The sequence below is a fragment of the Trichomycterus rosablanca genome, chromosome 13 (assembly GCF_030014385.1).
Source record: "Trichomycterus rosablanca isolate fTriRos1 chromosome 13, fTriRos1.hap1, whole genome shotgun sequence".
Lineage (NCBI taxonomy): Eukaryota > Metazoa > Chordata > Actinopteri > Siluriformes > Trichomycteridae > Trichomycterus > Trichomycterus rosablanca.
This window is the reverse complement of record NC_086000.1, coordinates 4994576-5016514: the sequence shown is the minus strand read 5'-3', so window position 1 is coordinate 5016514 and position 21939 is coordinate 4994576. Positions and strand designations below refer to the sequence as shown.

At 43.7% G+C, this 21939-nt stretch overlaps 1 protein-coding gene across 2 annotated transcripts in view; it reads left to right on the top strand.

Moving 5' to 3' along the window:
* The first annotated feature begins 639 nt into the window (after positions 1–639).
* Positions 640–21939, top strand: part of pals1a (protein associated with LIN7 1, MAGUK p55 family member a) — a 34900-nt gene continuing 13600 nt past the window's right edge. The window contains exons 1-2 of one of the 2 annotated variants that reach the window (XM_063007222.1): positions 640–728; positions 19756–20267. In XM_063007222.1, the coding sequence (XP_062863292.1) occupies positions 19823–20267 (445 nt within the window). In that variant the 5' untranslated portion in view covers positions 640–728; positions 19756–19822. Of the gene's footprint in view, positions 729–8145; positions 8192–19755; positions 20268–21939 lie in introns of those variants that run through there. The other variant, XM_063007223.1, reaches the window with a different exon arrangement.

Below are 21939 nucleotides of genomic sequence, written 5' to 3'. Positions count from 1 at the left end.
GCGGAGTTTGCATGTTCTCCCCGTGTCCGCGTGGGTTTCCTCCGGGTGCTCCGGTTTCCTCCCACAGTCCAAAGACATGCCACCAGGCTAATTGGAAACACTGAATTGTCCTATAGATACCTGGCCGCTAAATGCACAAACCAGTGCATTGTAGTGCCGGTCCCAAGCCCGGATAAAATAGGGAGGGTTGTGTCAGGAAGGGCATCCGGCGTAAAAATTGTGCCAAATCGATGCGCGGATCGTGATCCGTCAAAGCGCTGACCCCGCAACCGAGCGGGACAAAGGCCCAGGAGAAGAAGAAACTCAATATATATACATATATATAAACTTTATTTTGAAACTCAATATATATACATATATATAAACTTTATTTTGAAACTCAATATATATACATATATATAAACTTTATTTTGAAACTCAATATATATACATATATGTACATATATAAACTTTAATGGCTTTTATGTATCTCTGTTCAATGCAAAAGCTTTGAAATTGAACCGATTGATTGTTCATCTGAAGTCGATTCCCTGTGTTTACCAAAAAGAGCCGACTCAAAGAGCCGACTCGCATGTAAACGAGTCATCAACACAGTGAACTCCCCGAGTCTCAGTTTACCACAACATGTCGCGAATCTACTCGGCGGCTCATATATATTGCCTTTAAAAACGCTTATTTGGAATATATTACAGTACCTGGAGGTGAATATCGAACATTTGAGCCAAGAGGTAAGTAACGAACTGTTTACTTGTTTATTTTAGTAAGGAAATAGAAAGTTGTGTGTTTAGTGTTTAAGCTGCTTTGCAACAGGTTGCCAGGAGCAGCGTTTCAGGTTCGGGAGGAGAAGTCAGCGGCTAGCCTGTTAGCTTAGCTACTTTAAAACCTGAAACGAAGCCTAACTTTAAACTTTTTTGGGTCATTAGTTCTGTTATTTGTTTTAGTTTTGTGTTTTTAATGTTAAGAGTTGTTCGGTTAATTCGTCTTCGTTTGTGTGTGTATGTTTGTGAGGCGAGCGGGGAAACGGCTAACTTTAAGCTGCTAGTTAGCGGTCGGTAGAGGAACCTGTTGCATTAAACCTACGAAGGTGTGAATTCACAAACTTGAAACGAATTATTGTTAAATTAAGTTCAATATTAACCGAGAGTCGAGATTAACATTGGTCTGAATCAGTCCTAAGTCATCTGACAGTATTACTTTAGAAGGCAGATTAGTCTGGTTTATGAGTCCAGTGTGTTGATGATTATGGAAAGTTTTGACCTTCATGGTTTATTGGTTTAATGACTTGGAAGGCTTGACTTCCAAGCTTTACCAACCGTCTCTTGTGTGTGATTTAATGTGTGAACTGGTGTTAAACGGTAAGCAAAAGGATCAGGGAAGTTGGATGAATCAATGATAAGTTAACCTGTCCTGTGTGGACAGACTGTTTGTAATGGATATTCAGTTGGGAAGCCAAAACTGATCCAGTGTTTGTAGGCTGGTATTAAAAGATGATGTTCTTGAGCAACCATCAGGTAAAATGTACAGACATGCCCTATAGTCCATTCATTTCTTCTAAAAAAATGTAGATCTTGTAAACTTTACAAGTGTATATCGCCCAAGAATTAGCTGTATCATGGTCCAGTTTTATTAGTTATGATATTTAAAATGATGCATTTTGGTTAGACCAATGTAGGAGAATATTTACCTCTTAAGGATAATTGATTTGTTTTAGTAGACAACATAGTGTGATTACTGTCCAGCAGTAAAACAAGCAAAACGAGCTTTTTTGTTTTTGTGATAATACTGAGCATTGCTTTTAGTACTGATACTGGTCCAGAACAGTCAAAGTTTCAGTTTTATTGTTTGTTCATTTCACTGATGTTTGGGGTTCGTTCCTGATTTGTTTTCTGACAACCAGTTTTGAAATGTACAGAGATGCTATATAGTCCATTCATTTATTCTCATAAAACAATCATTTACTGTCATTTAAGCTGTCATGGTTCAGTGTTTGATGTACTCATTCCCATGTAGATCTTGTAAACTTTACAAGTGTACTTCAAATGGTAACATGTTGGTATTTACCATCTACTTGCCATTTTGCCTGTTTGCACATCCATCGTTGCAGGGAAGGTTTTTAAACCGATGATAAGTTAACCTGTCCTATGTGAACAAACTGTTAGTAATGGATATTCAGTTGGCAAGCCAAATCTGATCCAATGTTTGTAGGCTGGTATTAAAAGCTGATGTTCTTATGCCAACCAGCATTGCACAAACATCAGATGAAATGTAGAGATGCTGTAAAGTCCATTAATTTCTTGTCATAAATCATTTATTTACTGTCATTCAAGCTGTCATAGTCATAGTGTTTGATGTACTCGTTCCCATGTAGATCTTGTAAACTTCACAAGTGTATTTTATAATTCCAGACTAACATCAGAATCACTACCCAAAGCTGTACCTCAAATGGTAACATGTTGCTATTTACCATCCACCTGCCATTGCGCCTATTTGCACATCCATCGTTGGGGCGGCACGGTGGTTAAGTGGGTAGCACTGTCGCCTCACAGCAAGAAGGTCCTGGGTTCGATCCCCAGGTGGGGTGGCCCGAGTCCTTTCTGTGTGGAGTTTGCGTGGGTTTCCTCTGGATGCTCCGGTTTCCTCCCACAGTCCAAAGACATGCAAGTGAGGTGAACTGGAGACACTAAATTCTCCATGACTGTGTTTGATATAACCTTGTGAACTGATGAATCTTGTGTAATGAGTAACTACCGTTCCTGTCATGGATGTAACCAAAGTGTAAAACATGACGTTAAAATCCTAATAAATAAATAAACAAACGAGCAAACATCCATCGTTGCAGGGAAGTTGGATAAATCAGTGATAAGTTAACCTGTCCTATGTGAACAGACTGTTTGTAATGATATTCAATTGGCAAGCCAAAACTGATCCAGTGCTTGTAGACTGGTATTAAAAGATGATGTTTGGGGTTCGTTCCTCATCTGTCTTCTTATGTCAACCAGTTGAGCAAACATCAGAGAAAATGTACAGAGATGCTGTGCAGTCCATTCATTTACTGTCATTAAAGCTGTCATGGTTCTGTGTTTGATGTACTCGTTCCCATGTAGATCTTTACAGGTGTCACTCTAAAACTCTAAAACCTGCCATTGCAGCTATTTGCACATCCATCATTGCACTGGATTATTTGTTTATTGTATATTGAATCAACAGTCTGCATACTTATTGACTCTTGTTGTCTAGCATGTTGCAGTATCCTACCATATGTATTTAGTGCAGGTACTTCCAATATAATCTTTTTAGTGTGTACCATCATTGTTGTTGAATCATCAAGCTTGGGCTCGGGCTGTGTGTGTTGATTTTTAAGGGAAGTGTATCTAAGGGAAGTGCCAGAGTATGTAAAACAGTGCACATGAACAGAAGTAATTGGGTCAATTGTAATTTGAATAGACTAAACAGACCTACGTTTGACCTACTCATTGTGGGATCAAAGCGTTATGTTTGGAACTAACTAATACAGTGAAGTCTGATCCAAAACCAGATCCGATCAGATAAACAACGTAGGAAGTAAAATTTCCATTTGTTTATTGCATTAAGCAGACACCTTTATTCAAAGCAGATTACAGCTGTTAATGAATACGTCCTAATTTGGGACTTTTATTGCTTATATGCTGATGTCTGTCTCTACCATAGCTGCACAATACACACTATTCATTACCATGTTTTTTTAATCTATCTGCAAGGTGCTTACTTTAAAGCATGAAGAAAAATACTAGGGCTCTTCATTTTTAATTGCTCCTACAACGTTGGCATTCATGCTCTTAAAAGCTACACTGTGGCTAGACGGTTTTTGTATTCGTCCAAGAATTAGCTGGATCGTAGTCCAGTTTTATTTTTGGGCGGCACGTTGGCTAAGTGGGTAGCGCTGTCGCCTCACAGCAAGAAGGTCCTGGGTTCGATCCCCGGGCGGGGCGGTCCGGGTCCTTTCTGTGCGGAGTTTGCATGTTCTCCCCGTGTCTGCGTGCGTTTCCCCCCACAGTCCAAAAACATGCAGTCAGGTTAATTGGAGACACTGAATTGCCCTATAGGTACCTGGCTGCTAGGATGCATAAACCAGTGCATTGTAGTGCCGGTCCCAAGCCCGGATGAATAGGGAGGGTCGTGTCAGGAAGGACATCCGGCGTATAAACTGTGCCAAATCAATAATGCGGACCACGATCCGTCGGTGACCCCTAGCGGGAGCAGACAAGGAAATTGATAGTCCAGGTCAATGGTATGTGTGTGTGTGTACCCTGCGATGGACTGGTGCCTCGTCCAGGGTGTTACTGTGTGCCTTGCGCCCATTGAAAAGCTGGGATAGGCTCCAGCACCCCCCACGACCCTAATTGGATAAGCGGTTAAGAGAGTGAGTGAGTGAGTGTTGGTTAGACCAATATAGAATAATCTTTACCTATTCAGGTTCATTGATATGTTTTAATAGACGACTTAGTGTGATCACTGTCCAGCAGTAATACTGAACTAATACTGAGCATTGCTTTTAGTACTGATACTAATCCAGAACAGTCAAAGTTTCAGTTTCATTGTTTGTTCAACCCTAGCGATGCGGTTTGTGCTTTGACTGATTGTGATATCTGACTTGACACCAGTTGTGTACACTTAGAACAGATAGTCGTCCTACGACATTTCACATTCCTGTCTCGCAGAGAGTCAGCTCGGTTTCAGTCAGGACGTCACTATCTGTTTCGGCAGATAATCAGAAGCCCTTACACATAACCACATAACTAATAGTTTCCCAACTGTGTAAAATATCATCAGCCATGACATTAAAATCACCTCCTTGTTTCTACACTCACTGTCCATTTTTCCAGCTCCACTGACCATATAGAAGCACTTTGTAGTTCTACAATTACTGACTGTAGTCCTTCTGTTTCTCTACATGCTCTCTTAGCCCCCTTTCATGCTGTTCTTCAATGGTCAGGACCACCACAGAGCAGGTATTATTTAGGTGGTGGATGATTCTCAGCACTGCAGTGACACTGACATGGTGATTGTGTGTTAGTGTGTGTTGTGCTGGTTTGAGTGGATCAGACAGTGTGTCCACTCACTGTCCACTCTATTAGACACTCCTACCTAGTTGGTCCACCTTGTAGATGTAAAGTCGGAGACGATCGCTCATCTATTGCTGCTGTTTGAGTCGGTCATCTTCTAGACCTTCATCAGTGGTCACAGGACGCTGTTGGCTGGATATTTTCGGTTGGTGGACTATTCTCAGTCCAGCAGCGACAGTGCAGTGTTTAAAAACTCCATGAGCATTGCTGTGTCTGATCCACTCATACCAGCACAACACACACTAACACACCACCACCATGTCAGTGTCACTGCAGTGCTGAGAATGATCCACCACCTAAATAATACCTGCTCTGTGGGGGTCCTGTGGGGGTCCTGACCATTGAAGAACAGCATGAAAGAGGGCTAACAAAGCATGCAGAGAAACAGATGGACTACAGTCAGTAATTGTAGAACTACAAAGTGCTTCTATATGGTAAGTGGAGCTGATAAAATGGACAGTGACATATTCAGTCTGTCTTGTTTCGACTTCCCTGATCTACCACTACAGGAGAGGATTCACCAGGATTTTGGCATCTAACCCTCACTTTCATTCCCTAATGTAACAAAACGCCTTGGGTCCACAGCACTGTCTAGACCTGGAATTTTCCCTGATCTGTTTGTGTCATGAGACATAATGACACATTTGTTTTCCTCCTGTTGCTTTGCCTGATGTAGTGTGTTTATACATTAGGCAGGTCTACGAACGTTCAGTCTTTAAACTTAGACTAAGATAATCCTTAATGAGATTTGGCATCTGGAGAAAGGCTGAAATAAACAGGGCTAAGATCGCATGCAGCTATGCCCACAGCCCACTCAAAACCAGAATACTCGTCTAGGAAATAGATGTTTCAGAAACAGACTTAACATTTCATTTAGGTCACTTGGAGGTGTTTTATTTAATGCACTGGTGATAATTTTGCTTTCTTTTTCTTGGCTGACAAAACACTGTTACATGATGAGCGTTTTTGCGGCTCGTCCACCTCAAGGCTGGGCACATATTGCAGCTTAGTTTAAAAACAGTACGGCATGTAACATCTGACATGTATTGTACCAGTTTCAACATATTTTATTATTGATAATTGATTGGTACCAAGTACCAAGCTGTTTATTTATTCATATTTTACAGTATGTTGTACTAGTGATTCAACTTGCTTCTACCAAACCTTGACTTAAGTGACTTGAGTGTGTTAGTATTCAGGTCTATGAAGTGCTTTTTATTTTAGTACAAAGAAAGAGATTAGGTAAAGTAATACAGAAGGACAAGAGTTAGAAAGTACAGAAGACGTGAGAAATACTATAGTATGAAATATGCAAATGTGTATAAGAGATAGGGGAAGGTGTATCCCAAACATCATAACGTTTATTGAACATGTTCACAATACTAGCAACTCTAGTGACGGTGTACTATTTTAAAATACTGTGGTACCTTGAAACTCAACGTCAGTTGGTTCTGAGAGTTGTGTTGAGTTTCAAGGTATTTTTTTCCCGTAGAGATGAATGGAAAACCTGTTAATACGTTCCACGGTCCTGTGAAACTGCATATACTTTAGGTTCATGTAAAACCATAGGGTTGTTTTTGACACGTATACACTAAAATAACACTAATATAATAATAATGAAAACACTGAAATAAAAAGCTGATTCTTACAATTTCTTAGAACCTCGAGGTGTAACACAAGTTTAAAAGTGAAACAGTGAGGAGAATCCAGATAAACACAGATGTGAACACGTGGAGCTTTCAGACTGAATCTGACGGTTATTTCACACAAATGTAGATTCGTCTCATATGCGCACTTTGATGACGTTTTACCGCACCGGTCAAGCCGAGCGCTGAACGGTGCGACTGTTCATTTTTAATTTGAAATTAAATAAATAAAGTTTTAAAAAGCAAACTGAACACGTTGAGTTTAAGGGTACAAGGGCGTTGAGCTTCAAAGGTACCGCTGTACTTAAAATGATTCTGGATTCTTTGCTCCTTGCTCTTGTTTAGAGGAAACTTGTCCCCACTTTAACCATCAGGTCCTTAAAGTTCAGTAATTTCAGATGTTTAGTTTTTTACCTTCGGTCTAGTATTACTATTCAACTAAAATATCCTTTAGTCATTATTTTTATTCAAACCCTGTGTCCCAATATACTGTATATACAGGTGTGTGTGTGTGTGTGTGTGTGTTTCTAACATGCTAGAGAATCAGTGCCTCGAATGAATGATTGTCGACTGGGTCACTGAACTGCTTACACTATACAAACACTCCCGACAGTAATGCTAGTCCAGATGCTGGTCTACAAAAGGCATTTGCACAGTATTAAATCAGGCTAAAAAAACTTGACGCTCAGACGCTGAGCTATCGCTCCCAGACTGTTTACCTGAATGGAAGACTTTGTTTAGGGTTGAGAAAATCCTGCCTTGTTTTGCCAGAATGTAGCCTGTGGTGGCTACTGCTTATCAGGCTGATGATTCTTTAGGAGCTGTTGAACCATTACTGGTCATTTGTGATTAAGATTGATTACCACTGGACATTGCTGTGTGGCCAAACAATGTGGACACCTATCTTCTTTGGTCATTCCATTCCCAAGCTGTGAACATTCATATAGAACCCTGTCCCTGTTCCTCTGTGTGAAATGGACATGGAGCGCTAGTCATGGTTTACATATTAACAACTACCACCCTATATCTACAATAGAACCTGAAGGTCATGCACACCCAGCGATCTGTTTTTGACAAAACCAACTGCGTGCTTGGCTGTTTTTTGATAATCTTGTGACAATTAAGGGTTTAAATACAGTTTGGTTTGTGGACTGTAACGAATCGCGTAATGATTTTGGCACGCGGCTTCTGGTAGTTCCCCAGAAGCATATTTTATTACCCTCATGGCAACGGCTTCCCCATTTCTACGCTCTCCATTTCTCTCGCTCAGACTTTCTCACTCACGTCCTCCCCCTGGTACTCGATGGTACTTTATCAGATGCCGAGAGCCCAGGAATCTGGACTTTTTTTTTTTTTTTAAGTCTGAGTGTTGGAATGCTGAGCAGAAGCCTTAGAGAAGATAAAAATCCTGGTCTGTTTATTCTCCACTATGGTCATGGAAGTGTAAGTGCTTCGGCTGAGCCTTTTAAACCCCTCCTGAAATCTTAAAAGCATTTCTCTTAGTCAGTCAGGTACTAGTAGTCAACATTGCTCATCGGGGCATTGTTAATGTACTTATAATCCATGACTGTTGAATAGCAATTTAAGCTTCCTTTTTTTGTTTGATTTTGCAGTGAAATATTGATATTTCGGGACTATTGAGTTTCGGGACTAGCGTGTTTGTGCTGGTCATTGTGGTTAATCTGTACTCATGTGATGTGCTTTGCTCCAGTCAGATTTAAGGTCTTCGGCTATTGATAATTCATGCTTTGGCTACAGGTTAATTTTTCATCCTTTTCCTTCCTGGAAATTGATTGGTGGTGGTTGTTGTTTTTTGTTTTACTATTCCTATTTCATTTAGCTTCGCACAGTGGTTACGACACACACTTGGTGTTAATAATAAGTCCATAAGATAGACAGACAGACGGATAGATAGACAGATAACATTATGACCACCTTCCTAATATTGTCTTGGTCCCCTTTTTGCTGCCCCATACACAACAAACTGTGATGCTCTGTGTATTCTGACACCTTTCTATCAGAACCAGCATGAACTTCTTCAGCAGTCTGAGCTACAGGAGCTCGTCTGTTGGATCGGACCACACGGGCCAGCCTTCGCTCCCCAGGTGCATCAATGAGCCTTGGACGCCCATGACCCTGTCGCCGGTCTACCATTTTTGATAGATACTGACCACTGCAGACCAGGAACACCCCACAAGAGCTGCAGTTTTGGAGATGCTCTGACCCAGTCGTCTAGCCATCACAATTTGGCCCTCGTCAAACTCGCTCAGATCCTCACGCTTGATAATTTTTCCTGCTTCTAACATCAACTTTGAGGATAAAATGTTCACTTGCTGCCTAATATATCCCCCCCACTAATAGAGATAATCAGTGTTATTCACTTCACCTGTAAGTGCTGGGTCAGTGTATGTGTATATTCAATGGACAGTTGTAGCTTAGTGGTTACAACCACTGATAGGTTGCCACTGTTGGGCGTTAACATAAATATATAATATGCATGTAGATATACATGTGGATGTATTTTAGTGTGTTATATAGAAATTGAATATAGTATTATACTATACGTTATATTGTGTTTTATCCATCCATCCATCCACTAATAAGTAAACGTCACCCAGCCCTACTCATGGGTATGTTTTTACTGAAAGGGCTTATGGAGTAAAGACATTGTCACTGGCGTGTTCAGCTGTCTTGTCCCCTCCTTACAATCCTGCCACTCCTCAGGACAAGTCGTTTCATGTCTGCAAGCTCTTCACCGTGATGCAAGCTGTATGCTAATGCTAATGTCACCAGGCCAGACAGACTTGGGTGGTTTAGATAAATGCTCCACTTGATTACTCTCTTGCGCGATTGCACTGTTGACTTCAGTGTGTGGTCTGGGAGATTGCAGGGGGGGGCATAGAAACAAAAGGGGTCTTGTGACCGAGATAAAGGACTTCTGTGTTTGTAGCTCGTCAAGATGGTAATAAAAGTAATGTTGAGTTGAATTGTTTGAATTAATGTGTTACAGCCACAACAGTCGCTAACAGGTGTAATAAATCAATTAATAAAAGGAAAGTATATGCAGCTAGAGTTTAGGAAGGGCGCTTTCCTGTTCCAGCATTACTGTGCTCCTGTGCACAAAGCAAGGTCTATAAAGTCCAGTGGCCTGCATAGATCCCTGACCCGAGTCCCACTGAACAGCTTCGGAATGAACTGGAACATCAGTTGAGGTTTTCTTGACCAACATCAGCGCCCAGCCATACAAACGCAGTCATCTTTCGACTTAATGGGTGCAAATGTGCACAGACAGAAGTCACTCTGTTTTAATACCATTGGTTTTTGGAATATGATGTCGGACCAAGCTTATGGTCAGGTGTCCAAATACTTTTGGTCATATATTGTATTTGTATGGAAAGGCATTACCATACAAATACACCGATAAGTGAACCGATAACTGAAATTTAGTTTGTACCTGATACCTGTGGTGTTGTGTTGGGTTTTAAATCGGAACCTTATGTTCTCTTTTTCTCAACATGTGTTTCTAATCCTTCAGGGTTGCCATTATTATTATTTTTCTGGCATTTCTTCCCCTTAGCCATGACGTAATGTTGGATTTCTGGCCAAAGTAAGATTCCAAATATTCAAGACGTCTTGAGTTCCACCTGGTAGAACTTTAATAACCACCATGTCCGTGTTCGAGAGCCTCTGATTTACGGTATTTTTATCACGCTTGTATTGACACTCGGGCAGCACGGCGGCTCGGTGGGTAGCGCTGTCGTCTCCCAGGGTTCGATTCCCAGGTGCAGCGCTTCGGGTCCTTTCTGTGTGGAGTTTGCATGTTCTCCTCGTGTCTGCGTAGGTTTCCTCCCGTAGTCCGAAGCCATGCAAGTGAGGTGAATTGGAGATGCAAAATCGTCCATGACTGACTGTGTTTGACATTAACACTTGAACTGACGGGCTGGGCGCCTACACGAACAACCTAGCGGTTAAGGTACTGGACTAGTGATCAGAAGGTCGCTGGTTCAAGCCCCACCACTGCCAGGTTGCTGCTGTTGGGTCCTTGAGCAAGGCCCTTAACCCTCAATTGCTCAGACTGTATACTGTAACTGTAATGTTAGTCGCTTTGGATAAAGGCGTCTGCTAAATGCTGAAAATGTAAATGATTGTTGTTCAAGGGCAGGGTGCCGGAGAGGATACAACAACGACCTCTGCTGGCTGATTGATGGCGCCTGCACAGAGGATCAGGGTGTGTGTCTCCGTACACAAAGCTGATTTACATATGAACTCTCCCTGTGCAGGTGAAAAGATGCAGTCGCTACTGCACACGTGTCTGAGTGGGTGTGTGTGTCAGTCTTGCTGTCCTCAATCAGGGTGGAGGTCAACATCAGTAGAGAGGAAGCGTAATGCAATCGGGTAATTGGATACGACTAGATTGGGAGGGAAACGATCAGTGTGGTAAAGCTAGGCAGCATTCATCAAGTCTTGGCTCGTGCACCTGCCAGGGTTCAAAACACCTGCTCATTGTTGTGAACCTGCTGAACAAGCTACCTGCCCGAACGCGTCCTGCTCCGGCTTCCTGCTCCGTCCAGGCACGCCGTTTGAAGTGTGATGTAACTGATCTACACGCAGGCCTCCTATACTTGGTGTGATTCATCGATCGGGGACAAGAACAAGAAGTGCTCGTCCCGAATCCCCGAATCAATTACGCAGCACGTAAAGCCGTGAGGCCGCTAATCGTCTGCCAGCCCGGCACTGAATGGACCCGAAAGATTTGGAGTAGACTACTTAAGCTCTCGAGTGGCAGGTGGTCTGTGCCTCCTGGTCTGTTTATGGCTTTCGGATATAGGCCAAGTGGCGTCTCATGAAGCGGGGGAAGGGGTTCCTTCAGTACCGAAAAGCTCCTTGTTCGGATTGTCTTGAGCGCGGCAGCACGCATTAGGTCGACGGTGTGTAGCGTACAGCTTCAGCCCTTACATACATAAATAAAGCATGGAATTCTGGGATATTCTGGCTTTGCTTTGGCTGACGTGATGAACGTTTGTCCACTGGGCAGATCATGATCCAGTCATTTCTGGCAGAAGCTCAAAGCTAGGTCTTATCAGAAGCACTTTTGTGATGAGACACACAAGTTAAGAACATGTGACGTGTTTGTGGTTATGTTAGAGTCTCTCTTTTTTGGGTGGAGAGGGGAGAACTAACGCTGACTACGATCCAAAAAAAATTAGACAGGTTAATGGCCGTAATCATAAAGACTTGCTTGCTAAACTCTTCCCAACCACCTACATTTATTTTGTCCGACTAGGGTCAAACCTCTCCGACACGTGTAGTATCGACCGCTTCTTTTCACCTGCACTAGTCGGGTTCATTCTGAGATCAATGGGAGTCACGCACTGATCCCCAGTATCCCCCGTCTCATTGTGTGTTGCGTCATCAATCAGCCCGCACTACAATAGACTCCTTTTTGTCTAATCTACTGAGGAATGTTGTTCCCAGGCTGCTTTGCATTCCTGCCCTTTGCATCATGGGATTGTTCTTTTTTTTTTTCACTGCTTCGATCTGGCCTCAGAACCGTCGGTCGTTACTGGAGCGGTTTGGAATCGGTGTGTGTCTCATTCATTCCTGCATGCTGAAACATTCCATTCTCGTGCTCAGCTCTCCTGAAAACAGCGTTTGGCATGCGTCTGTGGCAGAGATGGGGACTCGAGTCACACGGCGACTTCAGACTCGACTCGGACTCGTTTCAAATGACTCGGACTCGACTCATGACTCGCAAAAAATGACTCGTGAACGAGTCGCTAGCGTCAACATGTGTTAACATTAGTTACGTGTGACCATTACACACACACACATATATATATATATAATTATTATTATGTTAAATATTCTGCTCTCTAATAACGCTCCGGCCATCTTAACCCGTAACACACACAAGGGGTAAATGTTACAGCCAGCTTCCGGTGTAGTGATGAAGCGTCGCTCCCTCCTCCCTACACAGTTCACGTCATTTGAACATTTTTGTTACCTTTGGATTGGAATCTCACTTAAAATGGTGGAATACCCTACGTAGTGCACTTCACAGGAACAACTGGGGTGAATGGAACGCTCCTACAGAATTGGCGCTAATGGTTGAAAGACTTTGGCTTTGACCTTCTGATGCTGTTATTTGTATCTATTCAGTTTGCGTCACACAGATGATTGTCGATGAAACGCTTGATCGGCTTTCTAACGAGTTCATGTTTTACTTCACGACCGGGAAAAGTTTGGAGGTTTTTAATTATAAGCACTTTTAGAAAATAACAGATTCTATTCCTAATAGTTATAAATAAATATAAAGACACACGGTTATAAATGTAATAGCATCTGGAAGAACAGAAGCTAAGGTAAGCAGTGGTTATGATTTTTTTTTTGCTATGTGATTTATCGCTCGGTTTTGTTTTGCAATGTTAACAAAACGTATCAGTTTAAGCTTTTAACTGGAACCTTCTTGTTACTGAAATTACATTCATTTACACAATGAGGAGGAAAGTAAAGGCACCAAGTAAATCGGCAAAATACAGTCGCTAATCTGTTGTTTTTTATCTGAACTTACAGATTATTTGTTTATTTCTATGCTACATTTCCAATATATGTTTTGTGTAGATTATATTGACTCGTGACCTGACTCGGACTCTAGCCTAAAGACTCGTGACTCGACTCGGACTCTAGCCTAAAGACTCGTGACTCAACTCGGACTCTAGCCTAAAGACTCGTGACCTGACTCGGACTCTAGCCTAAAGACTCGTGACCTGACTCGGACTCTAGCCTAAAGACTCGTGACTCGACTCGGACTCTAGCCTAAAGACTCGTGACTCGACTCGGACTCTAGCCTAAAGACTCGTGACTCGACTCGGACTCTAGCCTAAAGACTCGTGACTCGACTCGGACTCTAGCCTAAAGACTCGTGACCTGACTCGGACTCTAGCCTAAAGACTCGTGACCTGACTCGGACTCTAGCCTAAAGACTCGTGACTCGACTCGGACTCTAACCTAAAGACTCGTGACTCGACTCGGACTCTAGCCTAAAGACTCGTGACCTGACTCGGACTCTAGCCTAAAGACTCGTGACCTGACTCGGACTCTAGCCTAAAGACTCGTGACCTGACTCGGACTCTAACCTAAAGACTCGTGACTCGACTCGGACTCTAGCCTAAAGACTCGTGACCTGACTCGGACTCTAGCCTAAAGACTCGTGACCTGACTCGGACTCTAGCCTAAAGACTCGTGACTCGACTCGGACTCTAGCCTGAAGACTCGTGACTCGACTCGGACTCTAGCCTAAAGACTCGTGACTCGACTCGTATTTTGTGACTTGTGAACATCTCTGGCCTGTGACTGGACTCGGACCCTTTGTAATGAGAAGGCCTGGTTCGCAGTTGGCAGACATGCTGTAACAGAAACGTGTCTTATAAACACCTGTTAGTAATGGGTGTGACTGACATACCTGAAGTCAATAATTAGCTGAGGTTTCTACGTACCTTTGGCCATACAGTGTACCACAAGCAGAATAAGCAGATTTTCAAATTAAAAGGTACACACATATTAGCTTCTTCCTTTTCCTCCCAATTTAGCCTAGCCAATTAGTCTTCCACTCTTGGGGACCCCAGTCGTGTCCGATGGTATATTTTTGCCTTGTGTGCGCAGTTCACCGACTTCTTATTCGCCCAAACTCCGGTGGATTCGTACCTGAGGCCAGTCTCTCCTCCACTTCTGTACAGGCACCTCAGGCTACTAACCAGAATTACCCATCCTTTTTCAGTCCAGTCTTTTCCCCACCCAGCAGACTATTGGCCAATGTTGTCTGCTGCAGGCACTGCCCATTGTTCCTGCTAGGGGGAGCTGGTGTGCTAGTGGAAAATCTCACCGCGCCACCTGCTCGGGGATGGAAACTCGGCTCTCGGTCACTATGTGTGAACTGTTCAACAACTCGATCCGAGCGGCTTGCCGAGAAGAAAAGCATCTAGCTCGCTAGATATCCGGATCAGTCGGCCGACTGGCAGTGAGTGCGGTGTCGAACCACAGCCAACGAGAACGCAAGATATGGAGTTTGGAAACCTGGGGGAGGAGTGTAAAAACACGGGACAGGGGCAGAATATAGTTTCTATCAGAATACATCTTTACACTATTTGTAACCTTTTCGTCCACGCCAAACCATAATAATACCAATGCTGCATAGTGCCTGTGTTGTATCAGTACTTGGTGGGAATCAGACGACGCTGTGTGATACTGTCTGACCCATAGTGCTAGAAAAGGTGACGCTGTGTGTTCCACCTGACCCGTAGTTTAAGGATTAACAGTGAAGACGTCTGGGACGCCTGTCTATGTAAGACAGAGATATCACCATGAACGAAATCACTATATGAGCGTCACTGTGTGGCAGTAGAACTGGAACACTGTACTATTGGTGACGACCGGTAGTATAAGTTACTTTGTCTGCTGTCAGTCTGTGGGATAGTGTTAGTTAGAGATGGGACGATCGATCGGCTACGAATCGGTATCGGCCGATTTTTAATCAAAATATGCTATCGGCGATCGGCCGATATTTCCTAAAAGTAGCCGATCCGATCGTGTGATATATAAAAGATCACGTTAAGTTAACAGCTCAGTGGATTGATCCAGACTTTGAGCTACGAAGCACCAACCATCACATCACCATTCATCAACCATCGTACAGAAACCATCGTGAAAGCTCTTACGATGTAATTTTGCTGATTGTAATATTTACTTTAAAAAGATAATTCAACCCGGTCACATCTGAGTCGATTCTATCAGCACGTTATATAAACTCCTGGTTCACTTTGGTAAATCGTGAGTGGTTCTTACTTGTGATGTAGATGAGAACAGAAGACGTTACAGAGCCAATCAGAGGCAAAAGTTTATTCATTAGCAAATTCGTTAGTTCAGGATCATCTGCTGAACTTTTAGGATCAGAAAACTTTTAGCTCCTTAGACGGAACGAGTCTGACTCGGTTACAGATCTGTGGTAATACCAGTTTAATGAAGCTTTTTAATGAAGCTTTTTAATGAAGCTTTTTAATGTAAGAGAGTCACACAGAATGTTCTGTAGTAGCTGGTGTTTATTTAAAACCACGACATTTAATTAATAACAGTAAACACGGAGAGATAACCGAGAAGAGAAACTTACGCTTCACATAAAACGAATCGACTCATGAATCAATGAATCACTTATAGCGATACTGTGAACAAAGCGTCTCTTCTAAAGGCACAAACACACACACACACACACACACACACACACGCGCGCACTGCTCCGGTTTATCTTCACTGTGAGGCTCTTTTTAAGTTTATTTACTTTATTTACTGCTAAACCTACACCCCCACCCCTCCGATCGGAGATCGGAATCAGTGCCAAAAACCCCGATCGGTACATCTCTAGTGTTAGTATTTAGTACTGTAATTTCCCCGTTAATATGTATAATTAATCCCTTATAATAGTGTGTACTTCTCTTGTTTTACTTTCACATTCTCTAAATTGTAGAGTATATTTTCCATAGTTTCCTTTAGTTCTCATGTTCTTAATTGCTTATCTCTCTCATTTTCATTTCATGTTTACTAAATTGTAGGGTATATTTTACAATATTTTCTTTAAATTTTTCATGTTATTAATTTTTTATCTCTCTTGTTTTAATTTCATGTTCTTAATTGTAACTAAATGTTTGCAAGAAGTCTTTCTGAGGTTCTAGATCTCAGGAATGTTTTAATGCTTTTAGTTATTTTTTTTTTCCTTATGTGAAGCACTTTGAATTGCCACTGTGTATGAAAGGTGCTATACAAATAAACTTGCCTTGCCTTGCATTGCAAAAAATACGGAACAGACGATCCCTGCTGGTCGTGTTGCCAAATCCTGGTCGTGTGGCGATCAGGCAGATTATTTTGTTGCTGCACAGTGTTGTATGCACCGTAGTTTGATTGTTTTAGCTGGTAGACCAGAGTAAAGAAAATTGTAGTAATCAATACGGGACAACATAAAAGTGTGAACCAATGTTTTGCCATCACTGGTGAAGAGTAGTGGCTGCAGTCTTGCGATATTACGAAGAAGAAAAAAAGCAGATTTAATTAGTGAGATAACGTAGTGAGATAAAGGCGAGTGAGGAATCGAACAACTGGGACCCGGGCCTGACTGAACTTCCCCCTCTTTTCCCCAAAACTTGTCTCCGTCCTCCTCGCAGCGCTCGTGTGTTTGTCTCTCGGTGCCTTTGTGTGTCTTCCCCCTCCCGTCCTCGGGCCTCGGGACCTCCCGTCCGCTGACAAAGCCGTCGCCATGGTGCCGCCCGGGCAGCGGTGTGGCACAGTAATCTCTTCCCAGCAGAGAGGGACCGGGGCGGGCACGGCGGAATAAAAAGCGCTCCGCCAGACGGGAGGTGGAGGTCAGGGGAGTGAATGAGGAGGGATGACACTAAAGTTGAGGAAGGGAGACGGGTCCGGCCGAGTATGCAGGCTGGCAGAGGGTGATACTTTTTTTGGAAACTTTTTAGACACTCTCAGCTAGTAGTTGCCACGCATTGGGGTAGCATTACGTAATATCTCCTTAATATGGCCTGGTGCTTCCGCTTCAGTGCTGGAGGTAACATTCTTACCGGGGTGGGGGGGTTATTAGTCCGAAGAGTTAGGAATGTGCTCGGCTGTGGAGGATGGGAGACAAAGGACAAAGGTTATCCATTATTCTTGGCGGGATGTCACATGACCACCCCTGTAGGTCCATTCCCGCCTATCGGTCGTGGCACTGGAGCAACACACATTTGCTTCTGAATCATGAATCGACTTAAGAGATCATGAACGCGTGACTCAGGTCTATAATTGGGAACCTAAGAGGATTGTAGAGTTGAACTTTGGATATTGATTGGTTTGGGCGTTGAGGACTGAAGGTTGGGTTTAAGTGCGTCATCTAGAGTGTAGCTGATAAAGGATAAGATAACGGGCCGATCTGGTTTGTCATGCACAGCTGGCACCATCAGGATCAGCAGGACGCCAATTGATATGCGGAGCCTATCAGTAAAACAGGAAATTGAGAAAAGACAGAATCGCCTATTTTACACATGGACACGTAACCAGATACTAACCAGGGCTTTACCGGGTCGGCGTGTGTTTAAAATGCTGAATAAACCCAACGTCGAGACCTAGTACAATTACTGGGTAAATACTAGAGATGGACCGATCAGCGTTTTTGAGGCCGATTCTGATCGCCGATCACCTTTCAGCGCGATCGGCCGATAGTCGATACCGATCGAGGGCGGGGCTATATGCCACGGCAGGGCAACATGCAATTTTTAGCGCAAGCAAGACATGAAACATGGTCTAAACTGGTTTATTACCATTTTTAACAAACTCATGTGAAACAGCATAATATCTTTAACAAAATTAGCAGTAAATAAACAAAGTAAATCAAACAAATACAGCCAATACAGCAATGATTATATTTAGACCATTCATTAATTTAAAATGAATAAAAGTAAATTAAATAATTGCAGTTGTTAAACACAGACTCTGGGTTATTTTACATGAAAAACTGCAACCTTTAAATGTAGATCTTGAATTATTTTTAAATGAAAAGCAGCAAATTGAACAAATGTTGTCTGCATAGCGTTACTGAAATCGCGCAGTTGTCATAGGTCTTGAATTAATTATAGATGAAATGTAACCGCAGAGTCTGTGTCATATACGGTAAAAAACTGCCAGACTGACGACATGTTTTCTGTCCGCACATGCAGCTGAACACCATAAACTGTTTCCCGATCGGCTCTCGGGATCGGCTAAATTTGAGAAACATCGGCCGATCGCATATTTTGATTAAAAATCGACCGATACATAGCCGATCGATCCTTCCATCTCTAGTAAATACTATGCGTTTTCAAGTGCTCCCGTATTTAAGGTTAGCCGCAGTGGCTCATTTTGTTCTGCAACAACATTACAAAGACAAACAAGCTGCTCTTTCTGGAATGTCTTTAAACTTTAGAAAATCATAAAACCCTTCCATATGCTGTGGAAAACCTTCAACAGGTCAGTTCATACAGGCTGTTTATCACCTAAAACAATTGGTACAACTTCACAAAAAGTGACTAGTTGTAATGTCGGTAGAGCCGCCAAACTTGACGGGCGCCCACACGAGCACAGTTGGCCATGTTTAAAGGAGAGAAGTTTGGACGGAGTCTCTCGCCACCTCGCCACCCTATGCATTCTCCTGGACCGGTCCAGGTGCCTGTGCGAGTGGGGTGGAATCACATGAAGTCTAAAATGGGTCTGTGTGGGAACCCAACACTGGCAGGTAACGAGAAGCGGTCGCAGATTTGACACGTGCCAGAGGGGAAGCATGGTGAGCAAGCCACATCAGGTTCTCAATGGTAACTTGATTGGGAGATGAGGGGCGAAAAATCCCGAAATACAAAAAATGCATCTGATGGCGTATTAAATGAATTCAAACCCATATTATCTATTGTATGTTGGATTTTAAAAAGTGGAGTCCTGTTTTACCAGGTTGTTGATTTATGAAAGCATGCGTGAATGCCAAATGCGTGTCGTTACCGGCTAAGGTAACCCTGTATCAACGCGGGTTTTGTCTGTTTGTACATACCACATAAGTTCTGCATTACATTAGGAGTCTACACTCTTGTGTGTGAGCAGGTTTGCCCATGAGCAACATATTCCTGGTTAAAAAATGCTAAAATGCTAATGCTAACAGTAATCTGATATTGGTAAATGTGCAGAACATAGAATAGCGTGTCTGTGAATAGAATTTGAATAGAATCAAATCAAGAGGTGAGAGGGTTAAGGGCCTTGCTCAAAGGCCCAACAGTTCAATAGTCCAAAGCTCTCCCCACAGCTCTACCAGTAGGCCAGTGGTAGCCACAGTTTAATACATTTGGTTATATATCATCAAATATTGTTAACTAACTGTTAACAATAAATTATTAATGTAAATTATTTAATTCTGTACAGATTAATAATGTAAGTCTGTTTAACTCTCTTCCCAGGTGATGTTCCCTCTCCGGTACCGGTGCTGAATCCTGACCTCGCTGTCATGGCCTCAACCCTCCAATCATGCAGAACTCATCCCTCCTGAGCCTCGTCTCCCTCCCACGCGAACACAGCCTCCCCTCCTCTCGCACCATGACCACCTCCCACATGAACGGCCACCTGAGCGAGTCGGAGGACCGCGCGGCGGGCACCGGCGACGCCCCCGATTCGCCCGGCCACTGGCACAGGGAGATGGCCGTGGACTGTCCCGGCGACCTGGGCTCCCGCACGCTCCCCGTGCGGCGCAGCGCCCAGCTGGAGCGCATCCGCCAGCAGCAGGAGGACCGCAGGAGGAGAGAGGAGGAGGGCCGCAGCCGGCAGGAGCTGGAGCTCAATTCCTCCACGCGGCTCAAGAAGCTGGCGCAGAACCCCAAGGTCGGCATCGACAACCCCACCTTCGAGACGTTGGAGGGTCCCGGGGGGTCACTGATGCCGCTGCAGGTCCTCAGCGCGGATCCTAAGATACTGGGTGAGTGATGATGTCATTGCAGGGGAAGCGCAGTTTTAATGTATTATGGTTTTTTAAATATTGATATGGCGGGCACGGTGGAAGCACATCAAGAAGGTCCTGGGTTCGATCCCCAGGTGGGGCGGTCCGGGTCCTTTCTCTGTGGGTTTACTCCGGGTGCTGTGGTTCCCTCCCACAGTCCAAAAACATGCAGCCAGGCTAATTAAAGACACTGAATTGTCCTATAGGTACCCAGCCACTAGGATGCTTAAACCGGTGCATTGTAGTGCCGGTCCCAAGCCCGGATAAATAGGGAAGGGCATCCGGCGTAAAAACCGTGCCAAATCAATAATGCGGATCACGATCCGCCGACGACCCCAACGGGAGCAGCCGAGGAAATAGATAGATAGAATAGAAATATTGAGAACAAACCTGCCATGGAAGTGACCCATGGGTTGCCATGACTTGGGGATAATCCGCCAGCACACCAGCTCCAAGATTCTGAGCTCCCGGGTTCGAATCTCGGCTCTGCTGCCGGGCGGCTGGGCGCCCTCTGATGCCTGCATCATGCCAAGTTGGCCTCCAGTCCGCTGAGTGGGAAAAGACCGGACTCAGATGTGGGTTTTACTGATGTGTGTAAGGACCTTGGTTGCTCAGGGTGCCTGTCCAGAAGTGGAGGAGCGCAGAGACTGGGGCGTGGCTCTCTGTACGTAAAGCCGACGTCACACGCAGATGTAGACCCTCCTCGGACGCCGCCGGGTCCCCAGCAGCAGATCGGCTACGCTAAAATAGGAAAGAAAGGGGGTAAAATGCATATGAAACTATAACTCACTTATTAACCCTATTACAGGCAAAGAAGGCCAATGATTAATGCTGCTAACAACCCAGAAAGTGTTACAGAGGTCAGCACTGTCCATCCCAAAGAATCTGACTATTCCGATCACCTGCCTTACAGCTGTTTTATAAACCATAAATAATCCTCACGCTTGGCCTGGTGAGTGTTTGGCTGCAACCGGCAGCACATGAGGTACAGACTAAAGCCCAAGCTACACATTCACTTTGCAAAGAGATGCTCTGATGTACGTCAGAATAGCTAAAGCAAATTTCCCTGTGCCAGGCTACATTTGCTTTTGTGCAAAAAATATGGAAAAGGAATTCCGTCTGATCAGCCATAACATTAAAACCACTTCCTTCTTTCCTCACTCACTGTCCATTTTATCAGCTCCACTTACCATGTAGAAGCACTTTGTAGTTCTACAATTACTGACTGTAGTCCATCTGTTTCTCTGCATGCTTTGTTAGCCCCCTTTCACCCTGTTCTTCAATGGTCAGGACCCCCACAGGACCCCCACAGAGCAGGTATTATTTAGGTGGTGGATCATTCTCAGCACTGCAGTGACACTGACATGGTGCTGGTGTGAGTGGATCAGACACAGCAGCGCTGCTGGACTGAGAATAGTCCACCAACCAAAAATACATCCAGCCAACAGCATCCTGTGACCACTGATGAAGGTCTAGAAGATGACCAACTCAAACAGCAGCAATAGATGAGCGATCGTCTCTGACTTTACATCTACAAGGTGGACCGACTAGGTAGGAGTGTCTAATATATTGGACAGTGAGTGGACACGGTGTCTGATCCACTCATACCAGCACAACACACACTAACACACCACCACCGTGAGAGTGTCAC